The sequence below is a fragment of the Bos javanicus genome, chromosome 4 (genome assembly GCF_032452875.1).
Source record: "Bos javanicus breed banteng chromosome 4, ARS-OSU_banteng_1.0, whole genome shotgun sequence".
Lineage (NCBI taxonomy): Eukaryota > Metazoa > Chordata > Mammalia > Artiodactyla > Bovidae > Bos > Bos javanicus.
The window spans coordinates 81,574,539-81,587,184 of NC_083871.1; the positions used below are offsets into that span (position 1 = coordinate 81,574,539).

Below are 12,646 nucleotides of genomic sequence, written 5' to 3' on the forward strand. Positions count from 1 at the left end.
ACCTCACAAGATATAACAATTTAACAAGAACAGTTTAGAATTAAGTGTAAAAGCAGAAAGCCAGAGAGTAAAATAAAATTGTGTAAAAAGTAAAATAACCTTGGACTAGGATAAACTTTTCTAAGAAACCAAAAGGAAAAGATGAATAGACTTGACTACATATAATTAATAAATTTTTCTTTATCAAAATACACCACACAGTATTTTTAAGGTTACAGTTTACAAAAGGCTACCCTCTTTATATAAAAAGCTCTTCCAAGCTACAGGGAGAAATGCCTAATAACTAAACATATAAATAGTTAATAAGAGACACCTGGCTAGCATGAATTTGAATTTCACTAGTAATCAAAAGAAATACAAATGAAAATGACTTCTTACCTGTCAAACTGGCAATGATTCAAAATTTTTAAGTACCCAGCATAGCTAAGTGAAAAAGGAAAGTAATAGGAATGTAAAACTTGCGAACCTTTCCTGAGGGCAATGTGGACCTAGCAGAAGTTCAGATGTGTACAATTCACACCAGCAACTCCAAGGCAATTACGTATATTTGTATCCTTCTACTTAGGTAGATTTTCCCTCACATTGTTATTTGTAACAGAAAAGTTAGAAATATTTTGTGTCTAGCAATGAGGAATTGTTAAGTTATGGTTATTCTATAAAGGAGTAATATATAATCACTAAAAAGAGAGTAGACTTGAATTACTGACAAAGATGGATTTTCACAAAATATTAAATGAAAACTAATTACAAAGCTATGGGAAGTATAATCCCATTGTTTTAAAAGATATCCATCAAAGGCAAAATATTAATAGTGGTTATCTCTGTATATGTTCCTACATTTTTGAATATGTAAATATATAAGGAAAAAAAGGGTTCCAGGTTTAAAGTATTGTCTGTAAAACATTACACAACGGTTATAACAAATGGTATATTCCTCACATCAGATAAGCTTATTTCTGAGTCTATTCTGTATATGAGGCAAGAAGAAAACAAGGATAAAAGTAGCCTGGATTTTTAGGGCAGTTTATTTACAGACTATCAAATACAGTCTTTTTTCTTTTGTTAAACAAATGGCTTATATTAAACACATTGGATTTAGGAGTTACGAGACTTGCAAAAAAACCACACCTTGACAACAAATTAATTGTGAAAAAAATATAAAGTGATTCACTACAGAGCCTCATTTTCAATGTGGCGTTTTCAATTAGAAAATTCTTTTTTAATGGGACATTTGATATGGTAAAAGGAATAAAACCCACAAAATGTTCTTCTACATAATTCAAAAAACAAGTTCTTTCCAATATGATCAAAATTTTGTTTTCCCCACCTTCAACTGGATCCCCTGACAGCTTTTTTCTTAATAGCTCTTATTTTTAATTACACTAGAAACAGTTTAAGAATTACAAACTTGGAAGAATTTAAAAGCAATGTTTGCAGGCCTGCTGATACCGATCTTCCTCCTACAAACAGAAAATAAGTTTAAAGATTCAGTCTTACTATCTAATTGTTAGGTAACTATTGTCTTAAAAAAGAAAATGAGGAACCTCCCTTCTAAAGACTATCCATATATGAAAAAAACTGTCTCTAGAGGCTCCTAAGTTTTCTAAAATTTTATTTGCCTATTTTTTGAGGCTTTTTTTAAGTTGACTTTTTAAAGTCATCTGTTAAACTAATTATTCAGTATTTTAAATTATTTTATCAAAAGTATTTTAACAGTTAATTTTCTCATTAAGAAGCATTTACTACAGAATTTAGATATAGCTAAGAACAACCCTGGTAATCCATCTAAGTCTCATTTTTCTTAGCTGTAAAGAGATGGACCAGATTTTAGACTTTGGGGACATCCTATTCAGACTTTTAAAATATCAAAATCATTAACGCAGGGAATCACTGAATCTTTATTCAAATCTCGTATTTCAGCTTTACCTAAAAAGAAAGGCAGGGGCCAGGTAAGGGAGCCTAGGGAGAAAAATAATCTAAAATTGGATTAAGTTCATACCAAATACAAAAAAACCTTAACTCAGAAATACCAGATTAGTTTGGAAGCATTTAGGCCATTTATCTTCTACTTTTCTTAAGAAATCTTGATACTTCTTACCAACTGAGCTGCAAACTAGTCAGATCCAATTTAAATTTTGCTTTTATCACTGAATTTCCAGTTGTTCTATTTTGCCAGAACTTTGTATCTATTCAAACTTGACTTCAAAATTTGACAGACACATTTTTCTTACTTTCACTTATGTGTAATTTAGATACAGCTGAAGAGCTGCAAATACTACTTCGCTTTTTAAATATTCCTGCTCACTATCAGTGCACTGGAAGTATTATTTAAAGCCTTTGATGTTGATTGATGTACCCCAAGTACTAGAATAGTACCTGGCACTTGGTAGGCACTGAATATTTACACAGAGTTGAGCTCTGAATCATAGCTAAAGCCCTATCCTAATTCACATTCCACAAACTATTAATCAATAAACCCTTAAAACATGAGTCTTTTAAAAGTTCATGGATGACTGGGACTCTCCAAAAAAAAAAATGGATTGAAGACTTGGGAAACATACTGAGTTACATGCAGAAAAAGCTGCTGTATCAAGAAATACATAAGGGAATTTCACATGGGAAATAATATTTTCTTTTAGTAGGTCAATTTTTTGTATTTTCATTTCATTTGCAATCTGACTTACCTGTTTCTTCCCAAAAATATTTTATGCTCCTTCAATTTCACTCAAGAATACTGATTACTGCAGTTATAACACACAGAATTATTGATTTCATAGCCCTGTTCTTTTCATTAATCCAAATTTACTGAAGTATTAGATGATACTGAAGAAGGCATTAAGAGTTTTACTACCATATTTCATCAGTTTTAAGAAGCCTTCTTCCATATAACAACATCTCTGAACTTGGGAAGCATCTTAGCCTTGAGTTGTGTTTAATTGGCAACATTTTTCCTAAGTAGTGTATCTCACAATCAGTGCTGTCTTAGGGTAGTATCAGGAGCTGTAGTTCAAATTTTCAACCTCAAGCAACAATTTCCTTGTCCTCCCAGCCACTTTCCCAATATAAATATATAACTGAAATGTTAGGAAAAACTATCCAAACACAATTCAATTTTATATAAAATATTTAATTTTTAAAACACAGGCTATTCATGTCACATAAATATCTTCAATTTTAGGTTAGCTGCTATGGTCAGCAGAATTATCAAGTGTGACTATTAAGAATAACTTAGATACTGTCACTTATAGGAAAGTCTAAAGCTCTAAGACTCACCATATTAAAATTTCAGATACTTGAATACTGTAGCTATTTTGCTAAATTTCAAAATATTTCTTCACTTCCTGCAATGTAGTTTTAGTATAAGTTGTTAGTATTCAATATTCAAATAAAAGCATAATTATTGTCTTTCATTCATTTCTTTCTCAACAACAAAAAAATTCCATCAAAAGATAAAATGGTCAACTGACATGAACTCATTTTATAGCAGTAAAATGGTAAATTATTCACTTTACAAACTATACTGCTTTCCATATACTGTTTGCAATGAACGTTCACAAGTCAGATAGAGGGCACAAGATTAAAAGACTGACTTTAGAACTGGAGCAATATTCATTCAATAACAGTTGTTCCAATTTAAGATTCCAATCAAAAAATAAGTTACCAAGAGAATGATTAAAAAACAAAATGGTTAATTGGCATTTAGTGCTAATGGAAACACTGGTTATTTACCTTTGGTTCCTTTCTAGGATTACTATAATGGTACATGTGTTTGAGTGTGCACAAAAGAACTTGACACCATTACAATTTAAATAAGGGTTAGTCCATCATTCTAAAATGAACTAAAATACAGTTACTCTAGGTATGGCAGATGTTGTAGTAAACCTTACAGAAAGTGAGAGAGAGAATAAGAGGGTTTTTTGCACTACTTTTTCTTTTCACTTTAATAAATTCAATCTAGGCAATGTTTCTAGTTAGCCGGTAAAGTGAACAGAGTTAACTTTGTGTTAGATGGCAATTATATAATTTAAAAAGTGGTGTTTGCCACCCCTCCCCCCATGAACTTTAACTGAATTATGCAAATTCTGTTATTAAGCCTTGTTTCTTTGCTATTGCCTCCAATTACCCATGACAAAAGGAAATAGGGACAATGTGGCAGCCTGAAAGAAAACGATACTCTCAAATGCTCATTTAGCTATTACTCTCCACCATTTAAATGACAAAACTTTTTAGAACTTTTTCTCAGAAGTTAACAGAAGGTGCTGATGGGAGCTGGACTTTTATTCTCTGCTCTCACTCCCCTGTCAAGAGAAGGTGGTGTTGGAAGGTAACAGAGCCCAAAGAAAAGGAGAAAGTGTGACAGGGAGAGGGAATGGACCTAACAGGAACTGAACAGGCAGCCCCTGGACACTTGAGAGCCCTCTGCCTCTTCAATACATTGATTCCCTTTAGAAGACAAATGGGTGTAAAGGTTAACTACTTTTTCAGACCTTAAGCTTACCTGTTAAGGCACTTACTTACCCTCCCCACCCCACCCATATTTTTCATATAAAACCCACTATTTCGTTTGAATGCATTTTGCTAGGCTATGATAATCTGCAAAATAAAACAAAAATAACATTGACCATTTTTTTTATATAAAACTGTTGCATCAAGAGAAAGGTTGTGTTTTATTTTCTGAAATAAGCACAAAGTACACCTTTCACAATAACACTGAAAGCAGGTGCAAAGACTGACAGTGACCTTTGACTAAAGGTAGCTTTGTAAAAAGAAAAATACCAAATAAATCAGTGCCCTTTCTGATTGTTGTAAAACTGGAGGGGGGAGGGGCCGGGTGGTTGTTACATAAAAGTTGGTCCAAACTTACAAAAAAGCACAAATGTGCATAGTTCAGAAGATCTGCAAGAGGGCCATAAAAGACTTTTATGTCCCTAAGATTAGCATCCACTTAAAACTGCAAGAATACAAAATAAAATTGTTAACTAGAATTTGTGAAGATGTACAATCAATAGATCTAGGTTTTAGAACAGCATGAATTTAAGCAAAGGTTTTTTTTTTTGTCTTTTTTTTAACTATTGTATGCAAGACCCTTTTCCACATAAAAATAAAGCTGTTGTTGAATTAATATTATTCAAGTCTCTTGGATTGCTGCTTTAAATTGCAGCTAGAAAAGTCTTTCCAGATAAAAATGATGTGCCTGAGGAAAAACAGATACTCAGTATGGTAACCCTCTGCCTCGACCTCTGCCAGCTGATGTGCTAATGTGTCCCCTGTATCCTTGTGAATACCCAGGTCCTTGGGCAGGAGAAGTCCAGGTCTGTCCATGCATGAGGCCATGGCCACCTGGGGTTTCCTGTAAGGTACCACCATAGTTATAGTTGTGCATCTTTGCTGGCAAAGGATGAGTACTCTCTGGCCCTGTGGAAGGGTCACTGCTGTTTGCCAGCACTGCAATGGGGCCATGGCTATATTCAAATCTATGGTCCTTGTCTCCACTAAACAACATGGGACCTGTATTGAGGTAAATGTCTCCGTATCCAGCTACCGAACTGGGAAATGACTCGGAAAAGGCAGAAGGCTGAGGTGGACCACCAGAATGAGATGAAGTAGTACTGTAGTTATCCAAGGACTGAATATCTGAGTTTCCCATGAAGCTACGTCGTTCCAATGGTGGAGCAGAGGCGCTTCCAAGACCGTCATTGCTAACATAAGGAGCAGAAGAGAAAGAAGAGGATCCAAAATTGTCCTTGTAGTCTGAAGAAGGTACATAAGTATCTCCTGCTTGGTAATCAATACCACTTTCTCTTTTGGGGTCATCCTGGGGCTGATGCTGAGCAAGGAGCTGTAACAGGGCTGCTTTCACTCCGGCATGAGGGTCAGTTAACGAAGAACTAGTGGTGGGTACATGCTGGTTTTCTGTCCGGTAATCTAGATCTTCTTCAGTGACTGGTGGTGGTTCCGGAGGTTCAGGAGGTCGCTGATCGGGAGGCAGAATACGAGGCCGGTCCGGTTCTGGTGTGAGCTCCAATAGCCTCATATCTTGGTGCTGAATCAGGTCATCTTGCCCTAAGTGAAACAAAGCAAAAAAGAGAGTTGAAAGTTACCATGGAAAACAAAATTTTCAAAATACTCAATGTTCCCTAAATGGCATAAGAAGTTCCATCCCTAGCAAAAAAAACAACCAACCAACCAAAAACTCAAACAAAAACCACCCAAAAGTCAAATGAAAAATTAAAAGGTATATGTAAGTACTAATATTCATTTGAGTTTATGGTGACAGAAAAATTTTATTGTATTTGATTTTTTAAAGTCATCTCAAATGTACCTATCTATGGCTTAAACAAAAGCTACTATATATGTAAAGTTTCTGCTTTGGTCAATCATCCAGTTATAAATGGAGTAAAAGATTACTTTTTTAGCATAGATTACATGAGAAACATCTACAGCATTATTATGAGTTCTACTTACTGCCCACAGACAATTAAAGAATCAATTCCTAGGAGTATATAGACTAAGAAACCAACCTATAACCAGTAACCTGAGTATTTTCAGGACATCAGCTAGCAAAGCTAAACAATACACATTACAGATAATCAGCAGCAGCAAGAAAAGAGCGTGAGAGCAGCCGGGTCCGCGGTCTGCTATCTGCACACTCACCCGACGCCGGCGTGGCAGGCTCTGGAGGCGGCCGGAGCTGTAATGGTGCTTCATGACCCGACCCATTTTCCCTCTCTTCCAGCAGCACGTCTTTCTGCTTTGACTGCTGAGCCTTTATTAACTGAGTCAACAGAACCGCAAATGCGCTCTGCACAGCCGCCTGGGCCGCATCAGGCTCCACTTTAGGCTGCATGTTCTGAGAAGGCTGAATTCCTCCCAATGGTTTCGAAGACTCCTGTTGTGGTGTTGATGGATCTGTCTGTTTTTCACCTGTTGCCAAAATTCCAGCAGGAAGGTTTATTTTATTTAGCTGCTGCTGAGTCTCAGAGTTTACCTTAATGTTCAACACTTGGACAAAATCAGCCATATTAACACTTGTTTTAGACTGTAGTAGGTTTAGCAGAATTGCCAATTCACTGTGGTTTAACTGCTGTCCAGGGCCTGTTTTTACTAAAACAAAATTTGTATTGGTTAGAATTGCCATAATTCACAGCTCCCCCTCCCAACAAAATGCCTCTGTATCACCATTTTAAAATGTACATGTGTGGGACAGTGTTTAAGAAATACTGTGAAAAGGGAATCTTATTCTAGTTCAATTTCATGTACATTTAAGATGTTCAGTGAACATAAGTTAAAACAAAAAAGAAAAAGAACTGCAGCCCATTTTGAATAAATTATCTTTAAGGGTAAATACTTCAAACGGAAAATCAAGACCAGCATTAGAAGCCCATACTATAGACATGACCAGGAAATCGCACCTGTGGATGGGCACTGGTGATGATGACAGCTACAATTTCAGGTTACTCTCTGAGCATATCCTTTATTCCTCACAACAACCGTATAAGGCATGCTTAATTACTGGCCCCACTTTTAAAAAAAAAAAACAAAAAGCAAAACTGAAGAAGAAACTGGCATCCAGAGAGACTGAATAACTTGCTTAAGGTCACAAACTCTGTAAGTGGCAGAAATGAGATTTGAACCCAGATATTATGATTCCAGAGTCTGAACTTTTAACCATTTTCTATACTGCTCATCTAAAATAATGCTTCTTTTTTAAGAACCTAACCTTATCTTTGCAGTAAATTCAAACTGGATTTTATAGACTGTCTGATATAATGTCTTTTATTCAAATTGCCTTTATTTAAAGTTAAGCCCTCTGGGTAAATTAGGAACTTCTACAGAAGCATGCATATCATGTACATATATATGTGTGTGCTTAGTCACTCAGTCGTGTCCAACTTTTTGCAACCCTTTGGACTGTTGCCCACTGGGTTCCTCTGTCCATAGGATTTTTCAGGCAAGAATACTGGAGTGAGTTGCCACTTCTGACTCCAGGGGATGTTCCCTACCTAGGGATCAAACCCATATCTCCTGCGTCTCCTGCATTGCAGGCAGATTCTTTACCCACTGAGACATCGGGGAAGCCCATTTACATATACCATGGCATTAATTCATCACCTATAAAACAGGTTGTCTTTCTTTTTCTAATTTTCTATTTAGACTTGTGATGGTTTATACAGGTTCTTATGCAAACTTACCTGAGTCATAATAACACGAAGGCCCTGTACATAATACTATATACATTAAGTGATAATACAGATACTGATAAGCAATTTCTATAACCACAGATGACAGACCTATAGAATTCTAAGATGAAAATGTGATGATTAATTCTATTTTTAATATATTCTCTTTACATATTTTAGTCTCCATGTGAGCTCAGAGTACCCTTTAACTATGGTGTCTCACCTACAGAAGGGACATTTTTAGTTCATGACACTTACTGATGATGTAAAAAAATGGAGCTAAGAAGATTCATTCATATTTCAAAAAAAAATAGAATAACAGTGACAGTTTGAATAGAGAAGAAAGAAAAATGAAATTCTACCATTAACAGAGTTGTAAACATGTAGAGCTAAGAAATAATACAAAATGAGCCCAAATTTCATTTTTAATCAGCTAAAATAGAGTGCAGTAACTCTCTTCTATTCCACTAGGCTGCCAGTGGAATAAGGACATGAGTTCCATGAAGAGAAGTAGAAATACAGACCTGGTATTTTTCTTAAGGAATATAACAACTGTTACCTGGGACAAGTGACCACCATCCAAATTACTTATAATCATCTCAAAGCTTTTTTTAGAAGTAGATGGTATATAAAACAAGTGACACAAACACAAACCAAGAAAACTTCTGTTGCTTCTCTTTTGTCTTTCTCCAAGTTTTACTATTTTAAACATGAAGAGAAATGATATTGAACTTGATATAGATAGCCCTCACTTTGTATAACAAAGGTGTTTTCTCCTAAGCTACGAATATCAAGTATTTCCATGTACAAGGGGATTCACTATTTCAAGAAACTCTGAAGAATACTTCTGAAAAACAAGTAATTATTTTTCATTTTTAAAGTAACATCAACACTTTATATGTAATCTGACCAAGGTCAAGTCTAGCTTGTGGATTACATGAGAAAGTATTAAAGGTAATCTTCCTCAAGCTTTCTCAGCTAGTCTACTCTATATTTATACTTAACCACCAAAAGTTCAATCTGATCCACAGATCTGTTTTAATCAACTAACTCATAGGTCAATATTTACTCATATCTTAATAAGTTTAGGGCTATTTTTCATGTTTAATAAAACACCACACACAACACATTTATTTCTTATATCTGTCTTCATAAAAAAAGTTAAAGTGAAAGTTTTCTGGATGCTTGAGGCAAAATGAGGGAGTGGATTCTATTTTTTTTTAATTGTTAACTAAGAGAGAGAAAAAACACTTCTAACAACACTGAAGAGATTGGTTTCTCATAAAAAAGCTTACTCTTGTAACAGATTGAATCAGAGGAAAAAATTTAAGTTTCCTCAAAATACCCTTCTTTATCATACTTCAAATCATTTTGGACACAATGTCAGATTCCAGTGTTTGAGATTCTGTAATAGAGTGGGAAATATTTTAAAAGTGACCTGAGAACATTATAAATAGTATGAAAGAGCTTTGAGTATGATTTCTGGCTGTTTTCTTGTATCTTTCGTCCTCCTCCTTAGACGCATCCACAGACACTGAATGCGGAGCCTCAAAAAGCAGTGTTAGTAAAAGATCTACTGACTCTCACGTCAAGGGAAAAAGCAGAGAAATCTGACCAATCACTAATTATATGTAATTTGATACAGTTTATAAATTAATCTTACCTTGAGAGTGCTTAATATTATGTTGCTATAGCAGTGAAACATCTGTACTAGCACAATCAAATAATAAGGAATGTCAAATTCAGTGCTCAACTTTTAGCCACAAGAGCTTTAACACTACAGCAATACAGTTAACGGCAACCACAAAACAATGTGAAGCGAACCAACCCATGAAGTACTACTGACCAGGTGCTGCATTCGAGTTGCCCTGAGGTTTCAGCTGTGAAGACGGCAGCACACTCTGAGGCGTGCTAGTTCTGCTGTCATCCATGCCCAGAGACAAGTCCTTTCTGGGGGCTTTAACTGTGGAAACATCATCAGTCATGCCCATCTGCTTCTGTCGTCTTCGCTTTTTACTCCATAACTCATGACAGTCTTGCCATAATGGAAGGCTGGGGGAAAAAAGTATTAAATTGTTTGTCAATGGCATCTCTTAACAACAACAAAATGCTAATACTTAGCGTTTGCTAATATACAGCAAATATATAGTGAAATGCCAATATACATCACCAAAGCTGCCACCCCCACTCCCCTCCAAGTTTTCTTGGAAGATTTCTCACACAGGTCTTATAAACTCCTCCAACACAAATCATTCACGTGTCTGTATAGGTTTCACCTATACAGACAAACTGTTTTTCTGTGGCTTCTGTATAATCAATGAATAATAACTTATTAAAACTATGAATGAAGAGTAAATGTTCATAAAAGTAGGTTACTATTATCTTTGGTGCAATCTTTTAAAGCCAATTCTCACACTGTACATCATACACTGAATAGGACATGAAAAAAAGGTGAAAAATATGCCACTTGCAGAAAAGAGACACAGAATTAAAAAGTAGCAGAGGCTAGGACATAACGTTTGTGAAAAACTTTCTAGTACAAGCTTTTTACTTTTTGATATCCTCTTATTTGCTTCTATAATCAAATGCTCTAGAATTAAACTGATGCTAAAGAGGAGTTTCAAAAACAGATTGTAATCCAGGCTTATCACTTATACTTATCATTGAGAGTTTTGAATAACTAGCAATTATCAAAGTTATCCACAATTCTGAAACAATTTTTTTGTGTAATTTCACAGAATTCACAACACTGAAGAATAACTTTTGCTTAAAAAAGACATAAATATTTGATTTATAAATATTTTCTTCTTACCCTAATAAAAAATCCAATGGGAAGTTACTATGATATCTATTTTAAAGATAAGAAAATTGAGGCTTGGAAAGGTTAATAAACTTGCCCAGAATATCTATAAATTCCCTTAAGCAGCCCCAACCTAGTCTTCAACCTGGATATGTTAACCTCTAGGGATACAATAATATTTTCTGATGGAGTATACCTGAAATTGTTCTAAAAGTTCCATATTCATGTGTCCGCTTTCCTAAAACTGATCTTTGAGAAGGGCCTGCATGTTCAGAAAGTTCTTTCACACGTCCTCTTTCACAGTTTTATCTCATGTTATAAAATAAAGGCATATGCAACAATATTGTCGAATCTTAGCAATATAATATTAAGTTTAAAAAAAAGTCATTCCCAAAAGATTACAAACAGCATGACACTTTCATAAAATTAAAAGCAACTAAAATTGTAAAATATAACTTTTTATGAGTACATTTAGATGGCAACAAAAAGTATATACAAAAGAAAACAGGGATGATGGTTACCTCCAGTGGAGGAAGGCAAGGGGGATAGGTCATGGGCGGAGAGGATACGATATGAGTAAAGTAAGTTATTGTCAAGGTTCGAGCTTTTATTCAGTAAGTTCATGGCTGCTTATTAACATCATTTAAAATAACTAAGTGACTAAAAGAATAAAAGAGAGCCATGCATGGACCAATGATGAGTGACACAAGAATTATGATTAAACCAAATCTATGCACCTGAGGTCCAAAAACAAAACAAAGGCATACCTCTCAGTCATCTTACTATGATGCATTGCCTCAGCGTGTAAAAACCTCCTGGAGTAACAAACAAAGGGACAATTTGAAATATTGATATTGGGAAGCTTTAAGGCATCATAAACCTGCCAAAGACTTTGCTTTCTGTATTTGTGTGTGTGTGTGTGTGTGTGTGTGTCTGTATGTATGTGTATTGTAAGGTATGTAACCTTAGCCACTGTTGGGGTTATTCTGAATTCAGACATACTGCAGTACTGTCCTAAGGAGGCTAGAGTGATTTTATTTTTTCCATGCTGATGTTCAGAGAATGCATTGCTCTTGTGGGAGAGTCCCATAAGAATAAAGCAAAGAAACCCACTAAAAAGGGATTTTGTTCCCTTCCACAATTTAACGGTAAGAGATTTGTTATGGATGATCTCAACACTCGGAAAGATAAACATTACCCAACAAATAGTAATAGGTTAGTGATGCTATTACATGTACTGGGAATGTTTCCCGGACAACCTAATTTTTAATGTGCTCTTTTCTGAATGTTCAAATACAGGCTCAGGTACTTACTTACTGTGTCTCATAGGCAAGTAACTTGACCTCTGTGCCTCACTTTCCTTATCTTTAAAAACGGAGTTAACAAAACAATCTACCTTGTGGAGTATAAGTAAATGTATGTTAACATATGTGAGCACCTAGACAGTGCCTTTCACACAGCAAGCATTATATTCATGTTTCATCATTCAGAAAGGTAGTTTCAAAGTATTTTGTATTTAATTATATCACAAAATATTTATTCCATTTACAGTTGATCATATTTATCTTATGAATTGTTTAAAGCCTTTTACTTGCTTTTAAGGAAAAATAAAATTATAGACTAGCTGCTAGCCTAATCCACTTTTTAGCAAAGTGCACTATTTCAT

General features: G+C 35.1%; 1 protein-coding gene across 4 annotated transcripts in view; it reads right to left on the reverse strand.

Annotated features, from left to right (window-relative positions):
* Positions 1–1,006: 1,006 nt before the first annotated feature.
* CDK13 (cyclin dependent kinase 13) overlaps positions 1,007–12,646 on the reverse strand; it is a 125,623-nt gene continuing 113,983 nt past the window's right edge. The window contains exons 12-15 of one of the 4 annotated variants that reach the window (XM_061415376.1): positions 11,748–11,795; positions 10,027–10,232; positions 6,655–6,924; positions 1,007–6,063 (exon numbers count right to left, since the gene is read on the reverse strand). In XM_061415376.1, the coding sequence (XP_061271360.1) occupies positions 5,213–6,063; positions 6,655–6,924; positions 10,027–10,232; positions 11,748–11,795 (1,375 nt within the window). In that variant the 3' untranslated portion in view covers positions 1,007–5,212. Of the gene's footprint in view, positions 6,064–6,654; positions 7,105–10,026; positions 10,233–11,747; positions 11,796–12,646 lie in introns of all 4 variants that reach the window. The other 3 variants (XM_061415374.1, XM_061415377.1, XM_061415375.1) reach the window with 3 other exon arrangements.